This window comes from Sus scrofa, chromosome 8 (genome assembly GCF_000003025.6).
Source record: "Sus scrofa isolate TJ Tabasco breed Duroc chromosome 8, Sscrofa11.1, whole genome shotgun sequence".
NCBI classification, from domain to species: Eukaryota; Metazoa; Chordata; class Mammalia; order Artiodactyla; family Suidae; genus Sus; species Sus scrofa.
In genome coordinates, this window is record NC_010450.4 from 136,810,554 (window position 1) to 136,830,081 (window position 19,528).

The 19,528-nt window shown below is 46.0% G+C and overlaps 1 protein-coding gene across 3 annotated transcripts in view; it reads left to right on the forward strand.

The window, feature by feature from the left end:
- The window catches only part of PRKG2 (protein kinase, cGMP-dependent, type II), a 99,892-nt gene that overhangs the window by 55,856 nt on the left and 24,508 nt on the right, over nucleotides 1–19,528 (forward strand). For 2 of the 3 annotated variants that reach the window (XM_021101892.1, XM_003129364.6), the window contains exons 10-14: nucleotides 2,544–2,642; nucleotides 4,038–4,191; nucleotides 6,080–6,216; nucleotides 9,025–9,114; nucleotides 13,456–13,597. In XM_021101892.1, coding sequence (XP_020957551.1) covers nucleotides 2,544–2,642; nucleotides 4,038–4,191; nucleotides 6,080–6,216; nucleotides 9,025–9,114; nucleotides 13,456–13,597 — 622 coding nt within the window. The remainder of the gene's footprint in view (nucleotides 1–2,543; nucleotides 2,643–4,037; nucleotides 4,192–6,079; nucleotides 6,217–9,024; nucleotides 9,115–13,455; nucleotides 13,598–19,528) is intronic. The other variant, XM_013998589.2, reaches the window with a different exon arrangement.

Sequence of the window (19,528 nt, forward strand, 5' to 3'; positions counted from 1 at the left end):
TGGGAGTCTGTCCAGGGGAAGCAGAACTTGAACACAGAGGCTATAGGTCTAGAAAGTGAGTTCGGGTAAAGGTAACCTTTGGTGACGGCTCTTGAAGGGAACCTGTTTGGAATGGTATTCTCCTGATAAGGCCTTGTCTCTACAGAGTTCCTTAAAAATATGCACAGGCACTGAACGACAGTAGCTGTGTAGTAAAACCTGACCGATTGCTCCAACATGCTAGGACTGAAAATACAGAAAGGAGGAAATCCTCCCCTTTCTCTTCATTGTAATCACGTGACCAGATACTTATCCACGAGCCCATGTATTCATAATCCATCACAAGGATGCAGTGCCTTTTATGGAGTCTATAAATTACTTGGAAGTTTATAATTTTAGTGTTTAATTTACACGTGCATAGTTGAGATTCTTTCTCAAAGTACTGTCGTGTTAGGCACAATGAGGCATGAAAAGTTTCATGAATTTATTCTGTGGGGAAGAGAGGCTGGATATCAGTTATGACAGGTCGACCTACCTCCCGGAGCTCCTGGCACAGTTCTGGTTATCCCAGCGCATTTGTCACCGGCACGTCCCTTCACTCTGATAAGCACCCGCTTTGAATGCTAATCGTAGCCATGACTTACGTCGTATTAAGACCCCTGCTGGTTCTCCCACAGCGCCCGCCCGTGTGTCGTTCACACTCACTGGTTTGCTCTGTTTGGCGTCCGTCTTCCCACTCTTCTGTCTCTTCACGAGCGCAGAAACGTCCCCTGTTCTTTGCTGCTGCCGTGCCAGCGTCTGACATCGTCTTTGGCACATGGGAAGTGATCCAGGTGGTGGGCTTGCAATGAAGAATAGTGGCTGAAAGCCTGGGTCTCTTTATTTCTTCTTTCCGACTTCATTATTTTTCAGAAAATCGTGTCCTTGAATGTTCCAGCTAGAATGTTGGAGCTGTTTAAGCTTGACATTGGCTTGCAGAACATGTCTAGAGACCTGTGACACCAGTGTCACATACATCTAAAAAATAAACTTGGCTGGAGTTCCCTCGTGGCTCAGCCGGTTAAGGATCCAGCGTTGTCACTGCGGTAGCTCTGGTTATAGCTGTTGACGTGGAAAAAAAATTGGGGGGGTGGGTGCGACCAAAAAAAAAAATTTGTTGACAACAATTCCTCATTGAGCTTCAGCGCAAGCCAAAGAGGTAAAATCAAAGTACAAGCAGCATTTCCTTTCACTTGACAACGTCAGCCTTTGGAAGCTGGAGTTGCGTGGCAAGAGTGTTTCTTTCCGACTAGGCCGCAGTCAGCAAAGGACAGTCCGCAGAGCAGGGTAGGAGAGGGGCCCAGCACACCTGCAGGGGGAGTGGAAGCGCCACGGGGGTACGGCTTTTCGGGGCCAGGCAGCAGTGAGTGGCCATAGCTCGTGCTGAGGTGGCTCTGGTTTCTTAGTTTGAGGTGTTTGGAGGTAAGTTTTCATTCCTTTCCTTTTGTTACGTCCAGGAGCTTACAATTTACTGAGGAGGTGATTAAAGCATGGTTCTAGAAGAATACTAATTTTTTGGAGGGAAGCGAAAACCCTCAAAATCACAAGTGAAGGTAGATTGGCAGGTGTGGGTGCCAGAAGCGAGGGAGGAACAATCCAGAAAGTAGATTTCGCTGGTGAGGAGGGGGACCGTTTTCCTCATGGGCAGTTGCCGTGTGAGAATTCCCAGAGCCGGGCCGGGCCCGGGCGCCTGGCTGAGACCAGTCGCCAAGCTGTGCTCCCTGAGGGCGAGGGAGGGAGGGCGCTGGCTGGGCCTCGGCCGAGACCTGCTCAGGTGAGGCGCGGAATCCGGCCTGACTTACGGAGGGATGTGGAAAGGGGAGGGTTTCCTGCGGACAGAGAGGGAGAACATTCGCCCTTGATTTTAGAAATGAACAGCTTGATTTGATTAAGCAGAGCTGCAGAAGTCTGTCACCCCGGTGAGCTGTTGATTCAGGAAACACATCTTGGAGACGCTTTTCCTGTGCAGGGTCCTCTTCAAAAAAACAGCAAGAAAAAGAAAAAAGAAAAAAAGAAGGCAGACACTTTCAGAAATGTGGTCTCTCCTCACCCATAGCCTCTTTGCCTTCAGAAACGCAAAGAATCGATTAGATAACTATTCTGCACGTGAAGGCAACTTTTTTTTTTCTTTTCAGGGCTGCATCTGCGGCATATGGAGGTTCCCCGGTTACGGGGGTCGAATCGGAGCTGCAGCCGCCAGCCTGCACCACAGCCACAGCAACGCCGGAGCCGAGCCGCATCAAAGAGACCTATGCCGCAGCTTATGGCAACGCCAGATCCTTTACCCACTGAGCAGGGCCAGGGATCGAACCCGCATCCCCATGGAAACTAGTTGGGTTCTTAACTGACTGAGCCACAACAGGAACGCCTGATGGCAACTCTGAAGTGTCATAAATTATTGAAAAACAATCTACAAAACTGTGAATTACCGTACAGATCATCTTTTATGAGCTTAAGAAGAACGGCAAGTTTGCACTGCTAACTGTGAGCCACCACAAGCTTTTTATTTTATTTTATTCGTTTAGAACATTCAACCAAACAGTGGGGACTTTTGAAGAACTCCAGAAATACCTTGAAGGGTACGTGGCAAACCTGAACCGGGATGATGAAAAAAGACATGCCAAGTAAGTGGCCGAATGTTTTCCTAAGCCCCCCGACGGCAGTTTCTGGCAGGTGACGAAGGGGACGATTGGCTGTGGGGTGACTCAAAAATTGGGGGCAGTTCTTTTAAACTGTTTTTCCACAAAGAGGATGCCACTCAGCCCCAGTATGGGTATCATTTTGGTCTACAAGTTTTTTATTTTCCGTGACGAGTGGTAATGGGCGGCAGAAATTTCCCGACGGGAGATTGTGGGAAAGGGATTCTTTACGTTGGTTGGTGACTGAGCTCCGTGGAAAGGAGGGCCCCCTTCCCCGAGGAAGTCAAACAGGAACATATCAAGGAACCCGCACAGCCCATTCATTCTGATTCTACATAAAGAGCTGGAGCTAGAGGCAGGGTTATTTCACAACAGAAAGGCGTTATGGCTCAGGGGGGTTGTGAGTGTTGGGTTCTAAATGTAATTACAGTGACGGGAAAAAATTTTTTTTGTTAATAGGGAAAAAAGCCTGCTTCGGAAAAACAAAATTATTTGAAAATCCTTTGCTAAAAGATTTTGTACACTTAAGCGTATATTCAACAGATAGTACCCTTAAACCTGAAGAGTCCAAAGTTCTAGAAAACTGCCATTTGAGTTAAATTAAACCATTCAGTCAGGGCTGCATAAGGCTTTTTTTTTTCCCTCAAGGAATATATTTGCCATTTGTATGCCAAAGGCCTTTTGTAGTAAGAACAATTTATGAATATATAATCCGGAGCAGTAAACTTAATGAAAAGAGAAAAAAAAATGAGTATTTCCAAGAACAATACTTAGACATAAAATAAAAAATGTTTTTCATGTTTCACAAAGCAGTTCTTCTAGCTCAGCCGGGGAACCTTCAAGAGCTGACAAAAATAGCCAAACAAGGCAAAGATTCTCTGGTGGCATTCTCCTGTGTGTGCAGCCAAGGAAACAGCTCCCTGGTTTTCTGGTTTTATTCCTTCTCATTGCCTCTTTGTTTTCAAAGCAGCTTTACTGAGATGTATTTTATTTGACTTGAGTTTTTGGCCACGGCAGGCGGAGGTTCTCAAGCCACAGCAGGGACAACGCCGGATCCTTAACCCCCTGAGCCACCAGGGAATTCTGAGATGTATTTTAAATACCACGCAATTCACCTGCTCCTGCCGCTCGTTGATTCAGTCTGACACGTGTCTATTTTTTATCATATAGGAGTGTATCCATGTTTAAATGTGTGTGTTCTGTTATTTTTCTCCCCACATGTACCTAAATCTGATCCTATGAAAGTCGAGATAACCTCGGTGGCGCCTGTGGGCAGTCATTCCTGGCAGACATCCGACCGTGGCAAGGGCGGGATTTATGTGTGGCGTGACCCCTGCTTGACGAGGGCAGCGTGTGACAGGTGTCTCTTCTCTTGGGCAGGAGGTCCATGTCTAGCTGGAAGCTGTCCAAAGCACTCTCTCTGGAGATGATTCAGCTGAAGGAGAAGGTGGCCAGATTTTCCTCCTCGTCCCCTTTCCAGAACCTTGAGATTATCGCAACACTGGGCGTTGGTGGGTTCGGAAGAGTTGAGCTTGTAAGGGGTTTACGTTTCAAGCATCCGAGAGAAGCCTTTGACTTTTTTGTTGTTGTTGTTTTATATTCCAGTGTATGTTGGAGGAATATGTGTGTTGGTATTGCTGTGTCTAAACGTTGCTTTGAGCCGAAATTGAGAAAGTGCCCTTTTCCTTCTGTTTGTTGTGTAATAGCAGGTCTGCACTAGTAAGTAATTGGGAATAACGCAGCTGCCATTTCAAGCTTCTCACATCACATCCTTTTGTGATTTTGTCTTGATGGCAGTTACTGGAGAATGTACCAAGGGCTGTGAAACGTACAGCGTATTTCCTAACAGCAAAATGTGTGTTTGTGTTCACTCCCCATGCATTAACGATATACTCAGGCGAAAAAGAATGGGTCCAGTGAAATGACATCTTTAAGATCCTGGTTCCATTTCTTAACTCCCCTGCCACGTCTGTATTTGGCTCTCCTTATCCTATTTTGGGGCTGCTCAAAATTATCTATCAGAAAGGAAGGCAGGAAAGCTGAATGGAAGGGGCTGTTGACAGAGCCGCCGTCTGTAGTGCTGATCAGGACGGCTGGGAACCGGTGGTCCGATTTGGGCTGCGTCGTCCACATCGCCACCTCCCTGAGCTTAATAACCAGCTTCTTCAGAGTAGCAGAGTGGACCGAGTGCTCCAAGGAAACTGCAAAGGACAAGCCGCGACCTTTCTGGGTACAAGGGGCCCCGAACCCTTTGCAATCACCAAGCCCTTTTTGCCCAGCAGATTTGCAACCGCTCACGGCCCCTTAACCTTGGGAGCTGTGCTGACGCCTCCGTCTGCTGGGAGGCCTGGTGTGAGCAGATCTGCGGTGCTGCAGAAAGACTCTGGAGAGTACACTTCACACCCAGTCAATACTTCATCTTTTTGGGGTGGGAAGAGAAGGGAAGGATTTCTTAATAGGCCAGTGAGTATTTGCACTGCGTCTTGTGCCATATGGAGAGATGAGAGAGGGATCCATCTGCTCTATTTTTTCACCAAAATCTTGGCAAAAGGACTGAATTAACAATGCTGAGGTTTTTTTTATATATATACGGTTAGATAATAATAAGTGGAACAATATTATACCATCCAGTTAAAAATTGAAGGCAGCCGTAATGGCAAATAGCAGCAAAAGAGGGGATGCCCCCACTTCTGGGGGCATGACTTGTCCAATATCGTCTGCTGAAGGCGGTTTGAGCCTATCTGATAAATACCCATCCAGTTTTAAAAATGTCCTTTTAAGGGAAAACCCCGTTTGTCCATCTCCAGCACGGCGTCCAGGGGAACTTGCTGCGCTGGTGAAAATGTTCTGAATCTGCGCGTCCAGCAGGGTGGCCACTGGCCGGACGGGGCTGGTGAGCTCCTGAAATATGGCTAATGCAACCGAGGAGCTGGGTTTTTGATTTTAGTCAATTTAAAATTAAATAGCCTCATGTGACTAGTGGCTGTCCTGCTAGATTGTGCAGATGTGAATCTTGACTCAGTGTGTTTTATTTTGAAAGTCCAAAAAGTGACTATTTAGAAAGAACAGTTTTTGGCAATTCTGGCCCAAGTTTTTCACGCCACATACTCAAAACCGAAGCGATTTCTAAACGTTTCAAGCTTCTAACCAGAGTATTTTTCTCACTTTAGTACAAATATTTTAGAACCATGTCCCAGATATGTGCATTCTTTTGGGAAATACAGGGAAAGGGAAGTGTGTACACCTGAATAAAATTCCGTTCCCAGAGGGATAAGTGGTTAAAAGCGTACGTGCTATTTAAATATGAACGAATTTGAATATTTTCCTTCAACGCATTTGAAACGAGTTGACACATGTTGCAGCGATGTCGTAAACATTTTCCCAGTAAGTTCATGTTGAGGGCTCCTTCTCTTCGTCTGCAGGTTAAAGTAAAAAATGAGAACGTTGCTTTTGCTATGAAGTGTATAAGGAAGAAACACATAGTGGACACGAAGCAGCAGGAGCACGTCTACTCAGAGAAGAGGATCCTGGAGGAGCTGTGCTCGCCCTTCATCGTCAAGTACGTGAGCTCTTGGCCCCGGAACGTAGCCTCTTAGGCTCTTCTTTGGCGTGTTACCTGCAGCAGGTGGGAGGAGGAAGAGGAGGCCCTGCTCTGCCCTGGGCACCCTGGTCACAGTGACCGTCCATAGAATGTTAGAAATCTGAGATCTGAAGCCAAGAGTCCAGATTTTTTTATTCTTGGAGAAATCTCAGGAACGTGGTGTGTGTGCGTATAAAATCATGTGGGAAAAATTTTAATTATTTAATTCAGATCTAATGCAGAGTTTGGGAGACGAGAAGGCATTCGGAACCCCTCGGGGAGGCGCTGCTGTTGATTCAAGGTCATGTAGCTGCCAAGGAGCTGATCCTAGCAGTGCCTGGATGCCGAAAGATCCACCTCCTTTTCTTCCTTTCTTTCTTTTTTGTTTTAACGTCACAAATTTTAATTAAGGGTCATAAATGGTTGACAGCGGATGAAGGAAGAACCTGTTAGGAAAACCCAGGGTAAAGGTTTTAACTGCTACATGTATTTTTTTGTCTTGTTTCAGTCGAGGGCCAGAGTTAATAATTTTTTTTGTTTGCTTTTTAACATTTTTTAATTTAATTTTTATTTTATATTGGACTGTGGTTGGTTTGCAGTGTTGTCAGATTTGGGTGTACAGCAAAGTGATTCAGTTCCTTTTCAGACTCTTCGCCCACGTGGGAATTGCAGAGTGTTGACTGGAGTTCCCTGTGCTGGACCGCAGGTCCTGGTTGATCATCTCTCGGGCGCTCTAGTGTGTGCGCGTTAATGCCAGCCTCCTAGTGGACCCCTCCTTTCCACCTTGCCCCGTTGGGAACCTTAAGGTCGTAACCCACGCATCACAGGAGAGCCATGGCCTGGAACAGTAACTGTATAGCTGTCACCAGGGTTTGGAAGAGAAATGTGTTGTTATAGGCCACAGCTCGCTTGTCAATTGACGGGTTAGTGGTGTAGGCCAGTAAAGGCTTAGGTTTTCATACATGTCTTAATGCCCCAGAGTGTAGCTTTAGAGATGCCTGGGTGATGCAAAGTTCCTCTGTACTTAGAATTTATGCTTTTTGATCAGATGCCTTGAGAGAATTTTTCTGCCTATCTGTATTCTCAGTCCCATTTTTTTCTCAAGATTAAAAAAGATTCTGAACCCAGGCCATGCTAGCGACAGAGTCATCCAATTATCTTTATATGAACCGTGTGCCCTCTCCCGCCTTTTTAATCAATAATTCATTAAAAACTATCATGAATAGCTTCAGGGCCTAGATTAAGTTTTATTCATTTTCTCACTTCTAGCTCTTTGCAAAGTACCTGGGTAGAGTAGGACAGTAATAATATTAAGAATAAATATTAATCAGCATTTATTGTTGAGAAAGAAACATGTGCCAGGTATTTTTCTAAACAAAAATAAAATATATACTGATATATATAGAAGATGTATTTATTTAAATATTTTATATTTATATTTTTATATATTGTATATAGAGAGATATTAAATTAATACATAGAATCAATAATGTATAATTAATACATAATCAAATATTGAGTTTGATTAATATTAATCAAATTAATCAGATTAATATACAATCAAACGAATATGTATATTTGTTATGATTCTCATAATGAAACGAGTAAATATTATGGTTGTCCTCACTGAACAAGAACAATGAGAAAACGGAGGTGGCTTCTCTAATAAACAGCCAGTCAGGGATTCAAGCCTGGGCAGCTTGGATCCGGAGTGCACGCTGACCTGTGCTGTCTGTACGTGATGCGGCTGCTCCGCGGTCTGCGTTGGCATGAGGGTGAAAGGGGTGTCTCTTGAGTAAGATCTGAAGCTGTTTTCAGCCCAGGTCCCATGTCAGGGGTGAGGCTGGCATTCCACCAGGTTCGGGGAGTCTTGCCGGTGGGGGACTCTGTCTGGTTCAGTCCCTCTGGCCATTGCTCTCAGGTGAAGAGAAGCATCTTGCCCAAGACCACAGTTCTTTTCCAGGTATAGTCCCACATGCAGTGATGCTCGAAGCTAAGGCTCTTGTAAAACCGGGTTACAGCCTGACTCTCCCTCTGACCGAGTTCACCTGTTCCTCCTCCATGGCCATGGGTCCCAAGAGCACGCGCCTCCCAACGTCAGAGAATTTCTGCTTGAGAATTTCTGTCTCAGAGTCCATTTCCCAAGTTCGGAAATAAGACGTGGGCAGGAATAACTGAGGCCTTAAGACTGTACAGAGGTCTCTGGGCTTGGGGCGGAAGGAAAGGCTGCATTCAGTCGGCGCGTTAGTGAGCTCTTTTATCGGGAAGGTGAACTTGGCTTTGAGAAGCAGATACCACTTGTGCAGTGGAACTGAGATGAAGTTCATTTTTGGAGTACCCGTCGTGGCGCAGTGGAAACGAACCTGACAAGCATCCATGAGGATGCAGGTTCCATCCCTGGCCTCGCTCAGTGGGTTAAGGATGCAGCATTGCCGTGAGCTGTGGTAGAGGCCAGTGACTGCAGCTCCAGTTCCACCCCAAGCCTAAGATCCTCCATATGCCGTGAGTGCGGCCCTAAAAAGACAATAAATAAATATTAAAAAACAAGAAGTTCAATCTGTACGTAGGCGGGGGTGGGGGGGAGTCCAAGCAAAGGGGTCTCCAGGAGCACAAGCAGGGCAGGAGGGGCGATCAGAGTGGTCAGCCAGCAGCCCAGAGTGGCTGCCGGAGGTTGGGAGGGGGGCGGGGACCGTTGCTCAAGATGCCGCCAGTGATGCTCTTGGGCCGCCTCCAAGACGTCTTAACCTGCCTTCGTCGCCGTCACCGCGCCCGTCTTTGTCTCCACAGGTTATACCGCACGTTCAAGGACAGCAAGTACGTCTACATGCTGCTGGAGGCCTGCTTAGGCGGGGAGCTGTGGAGCATATTAAGGGACAGGTAATGCAAAACAAGTAGAAACAGCACCTTCTGCCTGTCCCTGTCTGGCCGCAAGGATGCGCGCTCTATTCATGCTCATTTTAAAGCGATGGGAGGACGCTGGGCAGAGATGAGTCGACGGCAATAGTACCCTTGATCGGAAAGTAACCGTCGTGAGGTTTTCTTAGCCAACGCTGTGGTCATGTGCTGTGTCCCTGTCACTCGCAGGCCTAGAGTGTGGACCGCCCGTGTCACGCGGCGCGTGTGAGGCGGAGTCAGTAGAAACCCAGACGTTCCGGATTCTACCTCTTGAGAAGGGAGGTGATGGAAGGGGTGGGGCGCAGTGAAACCTGGACCGAAAAGCAGAGGGAGGGGTCTGCAAAGATCCCGATCGCCCCAAGGGGGGTTTCCACACGGTCTAAACCGCAGGTGTGTACCGAGCTCCGCCCACACACCAGGCTCCCGAGTGGACGGCGGAGCCCGTTCCTGATGGGCTTTCCTAACCCGAAGTCTAGAACACAGGCCGTCCTCCTCCAAAGAGTGTCAGTTTTATTTCGGAAGCTAACGTAGTGGGCAATTTTAAAACATTCCATTATTTCACGTGGAAACATAAATACAGCAAAGTTGGCAGTTTGTAAGGAAAGGTCCGGTGAGTGTTGTGGACAGTGAGCTCGGGAGGTGAGAGGTGGAAAAACGTGATGGCCTAGGAGGGGCATGAGCTAAACTCTAAAGACAGAATTCGGGAGGCTGGAGAGGAAGGGGCAGAAGACAGAGCAGGAAAGCTGAGACAGGATGAGATCTCTTACTTGCTGAGTAAGAGCAGCATTTTTTTTTTCTTTCTCTTTTATTTTTTTTTAAATTCTTATTTCCCCAACACAGTATTCTTTTAACTGTACAGCACAGTGACCCTGTTACACATACATGTACACATTCTTTTTTTCTCACATTACCAGGCTCCAACTTAAGTGACTAGACAGAGTTCCCAGGGCTACAGAGCAGGATCCCATTGCTAATCCATTCCAAAAGCAGTAGTTTGCATCTATTAACCCCAAGCTCCCAAACCACCCCACTCCCTCCCCCTCCCCCTTGGCAGCCGTAAGTCTATTCTCCAAGTCCGTGATTTTCTTTTCTGCGGAAAGGTTCATTTGTGTCCTATGTTGAATTCCAGATACAAGTGATATCATATGGTACTTGTCTTTCTCTTCCTGACTTACTTCACTCAGGATGAGAGTCTCTAGTTCCATCCAGTTGCTGCAAATGGCATTATTTCATTCTTTTTTTCTGGCTGAGTAGTATTCCATTGTGTATATCTACCACATCTTCCTAACCCAATCATCTGTCGATGGACATCTGGGTTGTTTCCATGTCTTGGCTATTGTGAATAGTACTGTAATGAACATGCGGGTGCATGTGTCTTTTTCAAGGAAAGTTTTGTCCGGATATATGCCCAGGAGTGGGATTGCGGGGTCATATGGAAGTTCTATGTATAGATTTCTAAGGTATCTCCAAAGTGTTCTCCATAGTGGTTGTACCAGCTTCCATTCCCACCAACAGTGCAGGAAGGTCCCTTTTCTCCACACCCCCTCCAGCATTTGTTATTTGTGGACTTATTAATGATGGCTATTCTGACTGGTGTGAGGTGGTATCTCATGGTAGTTTTGATTTGCATTTCTCTAATAATCTGGGATGTTGAACATTTTTTCATGTGCTTGTTGGCCATCTGTACATCTTCCTTGGAGAACTGTCTATTCAGGTCTTTTGCCCATTTTTCCATTGGATGATTGGCTTTTTTTGCTGTTGAGTTGTGTAAGTTGCTTATATATTCTAGAGATTAAGCCCTTGTCCGTTGCATTGTTTGAAACGATTTTCTCCCATTCCGTAAGTTATCTTTTTGTTTTATTTTTGGTTTTCTTTGCTGTGTAAAAGCTTGTCAGTTTGATTAGGTCCCATTGGTTTATTTTTGTTCTTATTTCTGTTGCTTTGGGAGACTGACCTGAGCAAATACTCATGAGGTTGGTGTCAGAGAGTGTTTTGCCTATGTTTTCTTCCAGGAGTTGGATGGTGTCTTGTCTTATGTTTAAGTCTTTCAGCCATTTTGAGTTTATTTGCGTGCATGGTGTGAGGGTGTGTTCTAGTTTCATTGCTTTGCATGCTGCTGTCCAGGTTTTCCAGCAATGCCTGCTGAATAGACTGTCTTTTTCCCATTTTATACTCTTGCCTCCTTTGTCAAAGATTAATTGACAGAAAGTGTCTGGGTTTATTTCTGTGTTCTCTCTTCTGTTCCATTAGTCTGTATATCTGTTTTGGTACCAGTACCACACTGTTTTGATGACTGTGGCTTTGTAATATTGCCTGAAGTCTGGGAGAGTTATGCCTCCTGCTTGGTTTTTGTTCCTCAGAATTACTTTGGCTATTCTGGGTCTTTTGTGGTTCCATGTAAAGTTTTGGATTGTCTGTTGTAGTTCTGTGAAAAGTGACATGGGTAATTTGATAGGGATTGCACTGAATCTGTAGACTGCTTTGGGTAGTATGGCCATTTTTACAATATTAATTTTTCCAACTCAGGAGCATGGAATATCTTTCCATTTCTTTACATCTTTAATTTCCTTGATTAATGTTTTATAGTTCTCAGCATATAAGTCCTTTACCTCCTTGGTCAGGTGTATTCCCAGGTATTTGATTTTGGGGGGTGCAATTTTAAAAGGTATTTTTGTATTTCTTTTCTAATATTTCATTGTTAGTATACATAAATGTGATTGATTTCTGAATGTTCATCTTATATCCTGCTGCTTTGCTGAATTTGTTGATCAGCTCAAGTAGTTTTTGGGGTTGAGTCCTTAGGGTTTTCTATATATAGTGTCATGTCATCTGCATACAGTGGCAGTTTTATCTCTTCTCTTCCTATTTGGATGCCTTTTATTTCTTTTGTTTGTCTGATTGCTGTGGCTAGGACTTCCAATAGTTGTCAAACAGCAGTGGAGAGAGTGGGCATCCTTGTCTTGCTCCAGGTTTTAGTGGGAAGGCTTTCAGCCTTTCTCCATTGAGTATTCCGTTTGCTGTGGGTTTGTCATAAGAGCAGCATTTGAATGCAAGACCAGGGCAGCAGAAGAGGAGACGGGAAGGCGGCTTAGTGTGAGGTGGAAGAGGTGAATGCCAGGCCAAACATTGAGACGGTGACCTCTGGGCCCGTGGTTCTCAACCCTGGCTTCACATTACAGTTGCAGGGGGAGCTTTTATAGAGTAAAACTGCTGAGCCTAATGCCGAAGGCTTTGGTTTGGTTCACCTACAGTGGGGTCCAGGAAATGATTTTTAACTGCCTTTCAGGCAATTCTAATGTGCACGCATGGTTGGTAATCACAGACCTATGTGAAAAGAGACCTTCGAGCATCTCGGTGGAGATGCGTGTGTTGTGCGGGAACATATCGGATGGGTCCAAACGGGGGAACCCGGAGCGGCTGAGGACACCCGCAGGACACCTGAAGAAGCATTCACGTCTTCCGTCTTTGCGTCCACAGGCGGATCTTTGTAGAAACTCTGAATCTATTTAGAGGTAGAAATTCCTGCTACCTCTTAGACACTTTGCCTGGCCCTTAAAACAGCCTAGGTAAGTCGGTAGTGAACCCATTTTACAGAGAGGGATCTGAGGCTCAGAGGAGCTGAACAGCATGCCCAAGGACGCCGTGAGAGGACGAAGCAGGCCTCAGAGCCCGTTCCTCTCATTCCAAAGCCACATCCTTCTGTTACGCCACGCAGCACATCACTGCCCCATTGTAATAATTCAGTGTGTAGCCCCACGCACAGAGCTCTCGCAGGGCAGCGCCCATCATCACGGTGCACCAAGTGGAAGGAGCTCTGATCCCCGTTGCCACGTGGAGTATCGTCTGATGCTGCGCGGTCAGGAAATGAGCAGCATCCCGGAGGCCTTTGTCGTCAGGTGGTCAGTTACAGACGTCTGGTTCAGGCGCTCCATCGAAGTAGCTGCATTTTCTCCAGCGTTTGCCAGAGAGGTCTGAAAAAGAGTCTTGTTTTCCTGTTTCCATTTGGTGTGGTCGCCTATGACTGTCGGAAATGGTTGTTAGGACGAAGACAACATTGCTAGTCCCCTGTGCTCCAATAAAGATAAAGAGGAATTGTTTAGCTGTAGACGTTTTAATTTTAGTGCAGTGGTTCTTACCTGCCTCAAGTCCCCCCTAAATTTCTTTATGCTCCAGCTAATTCACGGGCATCATGAGCTTTTTAGGGCTGGTGCCCCCAAAACGTTTACGTTGCATAAATCTACACTCTGGCGGTTAACACCTGGAAGACGCGGTGAGGGTGTGTCTTGAGTGTGAGTGTTAAGCGGGAACATGGTCTCGTTGCAGAGGCAGCTTTGATGAGCCCACCTCCAAGTTCTGCGTGGCCTGCGTGACAGAAGCGTTTGATTACCTGCATCGGCTGGGGATTATCTACAGGGACCTGAAACCAGAAAACCTAATTCTCGATGCTGAGGGCTATCTTAAGTTGGTAAGACAAATTCTGTACGGTGCAGTGTCGTATGAGGTATTTCTAAAGACAAAGCTGTGTTTTCGTTGCAATGTTCCTTTAATTTGGGGACATCGGTTATTTCACCGGGGGAGCTGTGGCCTTTGCAATCAGCACACTTAACAAAGGGAGCGATCTCACAGGTATGTTCTTTCTGGCCAGGAATTTAATGTTTCGACCATATTTGTGACTCCTACTAAGGAGTCACATGATAGGATGTCTTTTTTTTTTTTTTTTTTTTTTTTTTTTTTTACTGTGCCCCTGGCCTGTGGAAGTTCCTGGGCCAGAGACTGAACCCATGCTGCAGCAGCAACCCTAGTCACTGCAGTAACAATGCAGGATTCTTAGCCCACTGCACCGTAACAGGAACTCCCAACGTTGGATTTCGTTGGCTTTTTTGTATCATCATTTTAAGTAGGTTTCAATAAATTTGTGCTATGTATAGGGATTAGTTATGAGGAATAAGGAAAAAAGACAGCTTGGCTGCTTTCCCAAGATAGACTCTGTCTGGATAAGGAGAAAAGATACACATGTGAATGTGGGTAGTTTTGAAAAACTGTTCTGAAGTGATTCTAAGGTACCAGTGCAGCTGAGAATCGCCGCACTAGACTGTAGGTTCCTTGAGGACAGAAGCTTTCCGTGCCACTCATCTCTGTCGTGGGTCGCATGCCTAACGCGAATCCCTTGCATGTCACACTACAGAAAAAAATGCTGCCCGTCATGTAACTGCTTTTGGTGCCGAGCTGTAGGAGACCTGGGCATCCTAATTGAGGAGAAACCGAGGCACGTTGGATCTCGGGAGGGAACCCCACCCCGTCAGGATGAAGAACCCAGGCTGAGTCTTCCTCAGGCCGTTTTGTCAGCAGTGCAAGGACGTTTAGCCATCTCTGCACTTAACCTTTGCCAGGATGGTAAACATTTCTCACTTCCGACCTCGTTTTTGAATGTAGAAATAACAAGAGCTGTTATTTAAGATGTAAAGGCGCTACGCTAAACATTGTGCAGTGAAGACATTTAATGGTTGATGAGGTAGATTTTATCATCCGCATGTTATAGAGTGTGTCATGTAGCCTTAGAAATTTAATTTATTGTGTGTAATCGCTAAGCGATTTCTGTCTGTCATAAAGGAGTAAAGTACTTTCGTGTGAAACAGAGCTGGCTGCCAAAACACATCTTGACCCTTCAAGCTTTGTTTTACCCATGAAAGACAGCGCTGAGAACTGGTGCGGTGCTAACACCAGGCCTTAATTGCTTGTCTTCACAGTTCCAGCTTTGGCTGTGCCTCTAGGAGCTCTTTAGAGAAGAAACCTTCTGGAATATTCTAGAAGTAAAACCATCCTGAGGGATGCAGGTTACCCCTTAGATTCGTTCTTTTTGTGGATAGCTGTTTTTAAGAAATCAGGTGGCATATTCAGTATTTTTAGGCATAGCGGTCAGGGACCATCTCTTTTGTTGGCCGTTGTTATCCGTCCAGCTCGCTGATCGGCCACCAGCTAAAATGAGAGGAACGACTAAAGCCTTCGGACGTTAAGAGGCAGATGTCGCATATTTCCATTCCGACCTGGGTCTCGAACCAGGTGGACTGACATTCCCTCACGCACAAGGTCTAAAGTACTGGATGAAGCGTGAAAAGCCGGGCGACACGGCTGGCAGAGTCGACAAGGCAGCCCTGGCTTCCCCTGAGGCTGGGAACCCGGCCTGGGTGGTAGTGTAGGTGGAACTCCAACCTCGGAGCTGCTGGCTGTTTCGTGGGCACCCGCCAGTCCTCGGTGGCCTGGAGGTTTTATTTTGGTGGCTGTGCCCCCTGGGAACAGGAGACCAAGTTTGGGATCTGGGAAGTGTGGGATGTTGAACCAGAGAACATTGCCCAGAGCCAGGGATCGTACAGACTGAATTCTCAGAGAAATAGAAAACAGGAGGAAAAAAAAAATCTAGTTTGTAAAGGCAGAGAACATGCAGGAAAATGTGCTTTTCTCATTATTGGGCTCTTAACAGAGGAACAAAAGGGTCTTCTGTAAGAACACTTGGCCACGTGTGGCCTTCAGGGAGTCTTGGGGGCTCAGCCTTCAAGGATGGAAACTCCCAGCAAAAACTTACACGACAGTGGGTCCGTGTTGGTAGCACGCCCAGGTTTCCAGGAATCAGTGTATCTTCTCCCTGGGAGAACATGCACTCAACTCAGGATGCAAAGAACTCCCAGAGATAAACTTTCGGGGAATAGAAGCTCACATTTTACAAAATAAAAATAAAAATATGTATGAGGGAAAAGGTGCCAAGAGCATGATTTGGCAGGCATGTGAGAGTCTCCTATGTTGGAATAATCTGATACAAAATGTAAAATAGGAGTTCCTGCTGTGGCGCAGTGGGTTAAGACTCTGCCTGCAGAGGCTCGGGTTACTGTGGAAGTGAGGGTTCAGTCTTGGCCCGGCACAGGGCGTTGAAGGATCCGCTGCTGGGGCTCAGATTCAGTTCCTGGCTTGGGAACTTCCATGTGCTGTGGGTGCGGCCGTTAAAAAAAAAGTGAAATAATTACATCTGGTGTCCTTTAAAAGTAGGAGAGGGACTTACAAATGAGTCAGGATCAAAGACTCTCCAAAAAGATCTAGCTTTTTTTTTTTTTTTTTTTTTTTTTTTTTCTTGTCTTTTTGCCTTCTCTAGGGCCACTCCTGTGGCACATGGAGGTTCCCAGGCTAGGGGTCTAATTGGAGTTGTAGCCGCCTGCCTACACCACAGCCATAGCAACGCGGGATCCGAGCTGCCTCTGTGACCTACACACAGCTCACGGCAACGCCAGATCCTTAACCCACTGAGCGAGGCCAGGGATCAAACCCGCAACCTCATGGTTCCTAGTCAGATTCGTTAACCACTGTGCCACGAGGGGAACTCCAAGATATAGCATATTTAAGAAAAAAAAATTGTTATTAGGAAATTAAGAATATAATAAATGAAATGAAATATCCAATGGAAGTTTTCATTAATGGTGGAATAGCTTGCATTGGACTAAACTCCTTTCTGAGATTACTATAATACATGTATAAAAATGCATGAAAGCATTGGAGAGCAACAAGAAATAGACATTCAACCCTTGAAAAAAGGGAACCACACTGGGTGAAATCCGTATTTGTACAGCTGCTCATTTCAAAAGCTCTTCTTGTTGTATAAGGCACAGAGGGTAAACTTTTAGTTAATTAACCTCACACCTAGCAGTGAAATATTGAAATTTTCCATTAGACTGTGAAAAAAAATTTTTTTCTTTCACTACATTTTTTTTAACATTATAACAGAGAACTTAGCAAAAGAAATGAAAGGCCAAAGATTAGAAAGGAAGAAGCTATTTGTCTTTGTTTGCAAACAATTAAGCATGATTATAGTACAAATAAATATACAAATACAAATTTAATTTTTATATACTAGCAGTTAATTTTTATAAATGAAATGAAATGCCATTTATAATATCAAATTGTAGTAAGAGTTCCCAGCGTGGCTCAGTTCCCAGTATGTTAAGAGTCCCCGTTGTGTCAGGCGTTCCCATGGTGTTAAGAACTGGACATAGTGTCCGTGAGGTTGTGGGTTCAATCCCTGGTCTCACTCAGTGGGTTAAGGATCCGGCGTTACCGTGAGCTGTGGTGTAGGTCACAGACGCGGCTCGGATCCTGCGTGGCTGTGGCTGTGGTGCAGGCCGGCGGCTACAGCTCCGATTCGACCTCTAGCCTGGGATCCTCCCATATGCTGCTAGTGTGGCCCTAAAAAGAAAAAGAAAAGAAACAGCCCAACTACGCATCTCCGACTGATATATGAACACACAGTCGCACCGTCATCAGTGGAACGCCCCTCCTGGCACAGAGCGTGCAGGGGACGACACAGAGGGGACAGTTGTCTTTGCGGTTGCATTTGCTGAAGTTGTGGACTAGACGGTAGAAGTGACCGCAGCGGCTGTCTCTGGGAAGGCATTTGGCTGGAAAGGGCCCTGAGGGGCTTCCTGAGATAGGCGAGTATCGGGGGCTTGACCACGTGCTGGCTGTGGGTACGCGAGCACTGTCTGCGTCGAAGTCCAGTGAGCGGTCCTCCAGAAGTCTGTGCATTTTATGTAAACTGATCATCAATTTGAAGAACGTAGTGGAAAGGTTGAACAGCAGGGGACTCACACGAGAAAAATCAGTGAATCGAAAGGCAGAGGTAAGTAATTTACACCGCGTGTAGCATAGAGGCACCAAAAGATGAAAAATAAGAGAAAGGAGGAGACTTGGAGAATCGAGTGAGAAGTTCTGGAACTGTTGAAGTTCAAGATAAAAATATAGAGAATGAGAGAGAGAAAAGCAGTATTTAAAGAAATAATGGCTGAGAATTTTCCAGAAATCATTAAAAGTACCCATCAGCAGGTAAAGGAAGTCCAGCAAATCCCACAGAGGCAAAGTGTCTTGATCGTAGCTTCTGTTTTTGCTTAAGCAATCACTCCAGAATTTAATGGCTTCAAACACGGAGCATCCGGGTGGTCTCTCAGTCTCTGTGGATCACGAGTCTGGGAGTGGTTTGGCTGGGTGGTTCCGATTCAAGGTTTCAGGCAGTTTCTGTCGGGAGCTGGCTGGGGGAGTACAGTCACCTCGAGGCTCGTCGACTAGGGCTGGGGACTCAAATCCAAGGTGACTCATTCATCTGGCTGGAAAACTGACGCTGCCTGTTAGTGGGGGCTCTTAATGCTTTTCTCTACGAGTCTCTTTCTGGTTCAGATGTCCTCAGGGCCTGGCGTCTGGCTTCCCTCAGAAGGAGTCATTAAGACGTGCCACCAGGCCCCCTCAGACCCAGGCTCAGAGTCACAGCCCAGCGCTTCCAGGGTCTGGGGCCAGCCCTGGTCTACCGTGAGGAGGCATCGCTAGATGCCAAGAGCATGGGGTCACGGAGGCGGCTTGGGTGCTGGCTAGTGTAGTAGCAAAAGTACAGAGCAAAAGCCAGGAGAAAAATCTTAAAAATCACCAAAGAGAAGTGACAGTTTACACATGAAGGAGTAAAAATGAGGCTTTCGGTTGACAGCTCAACAGCAACCATGGAAACCAGAATGCCGTGGAATAGCATCCTTAAAATTCTGAGGGAAAATTACCGACAAACCTGAATTATAAATCCAGAGAAATTGTCTTTCAAGAGGGGCCCAAGAAAGGCATTTTCAGCAGCGATGAAGAGTGCTAACCACCTACAGACAGGATGTGCCTGATAAGGCCTCTCTGAGGCGTCGGGGACGCAGCGGGGAGTGGAGAAAAATGGGAAACATTTGTTAGGTCTTTGAAAATGATGGTATAAAGTGATAATTATCACGCCTCTATATAGCACTAAAAGTGAGAAGATGCTGACTACACAACAGCAGCATGTAGACTGAGAGGAGGGGTGGTTGGGATTACAGCGGGAAAAGACATCAGTCATTTTAAAAGAAGGCAGCAAAGGGGAAACGGGAAGCCTAGAAAAAAAAACCCAAAGAGAAACCACAAATGGAAAGTGAAAGAGGAGGCCCTGTCATGGCTCAGCATGTAACCGACTGGTAACTATGAGGACGCGGGTTCGATCCCCAGCCTTGCTCAGTGGGTTAAGGATCCGGTGTTGCCGCAAGCTGTGGTGTAGGCTACAGACATGGTTCAGATCTGGCACTGCTGTGGCTGTGGCACAGGCCAGCAGCTGCAGCTCCAATTCCACTCCTAGCCTAGGAGCCTGGGAGCTTCCATTTGCTGTGGGTGTGGCCCTAAAAAAAATAATAAAATAAAAAAAGAAAGTAAAAGAAATCTAATGGACATTAACTCTTTAGGTAAAAACCAAGCACTGTCAAAGAGATTTTAAAAATAATTTTTAAAAAATCAGCTATGGTAGGATGTTTACAAGAGACCTAATACATGAAGATGCAGAAAGGTTCCCTCACATTAAAAGACAGAA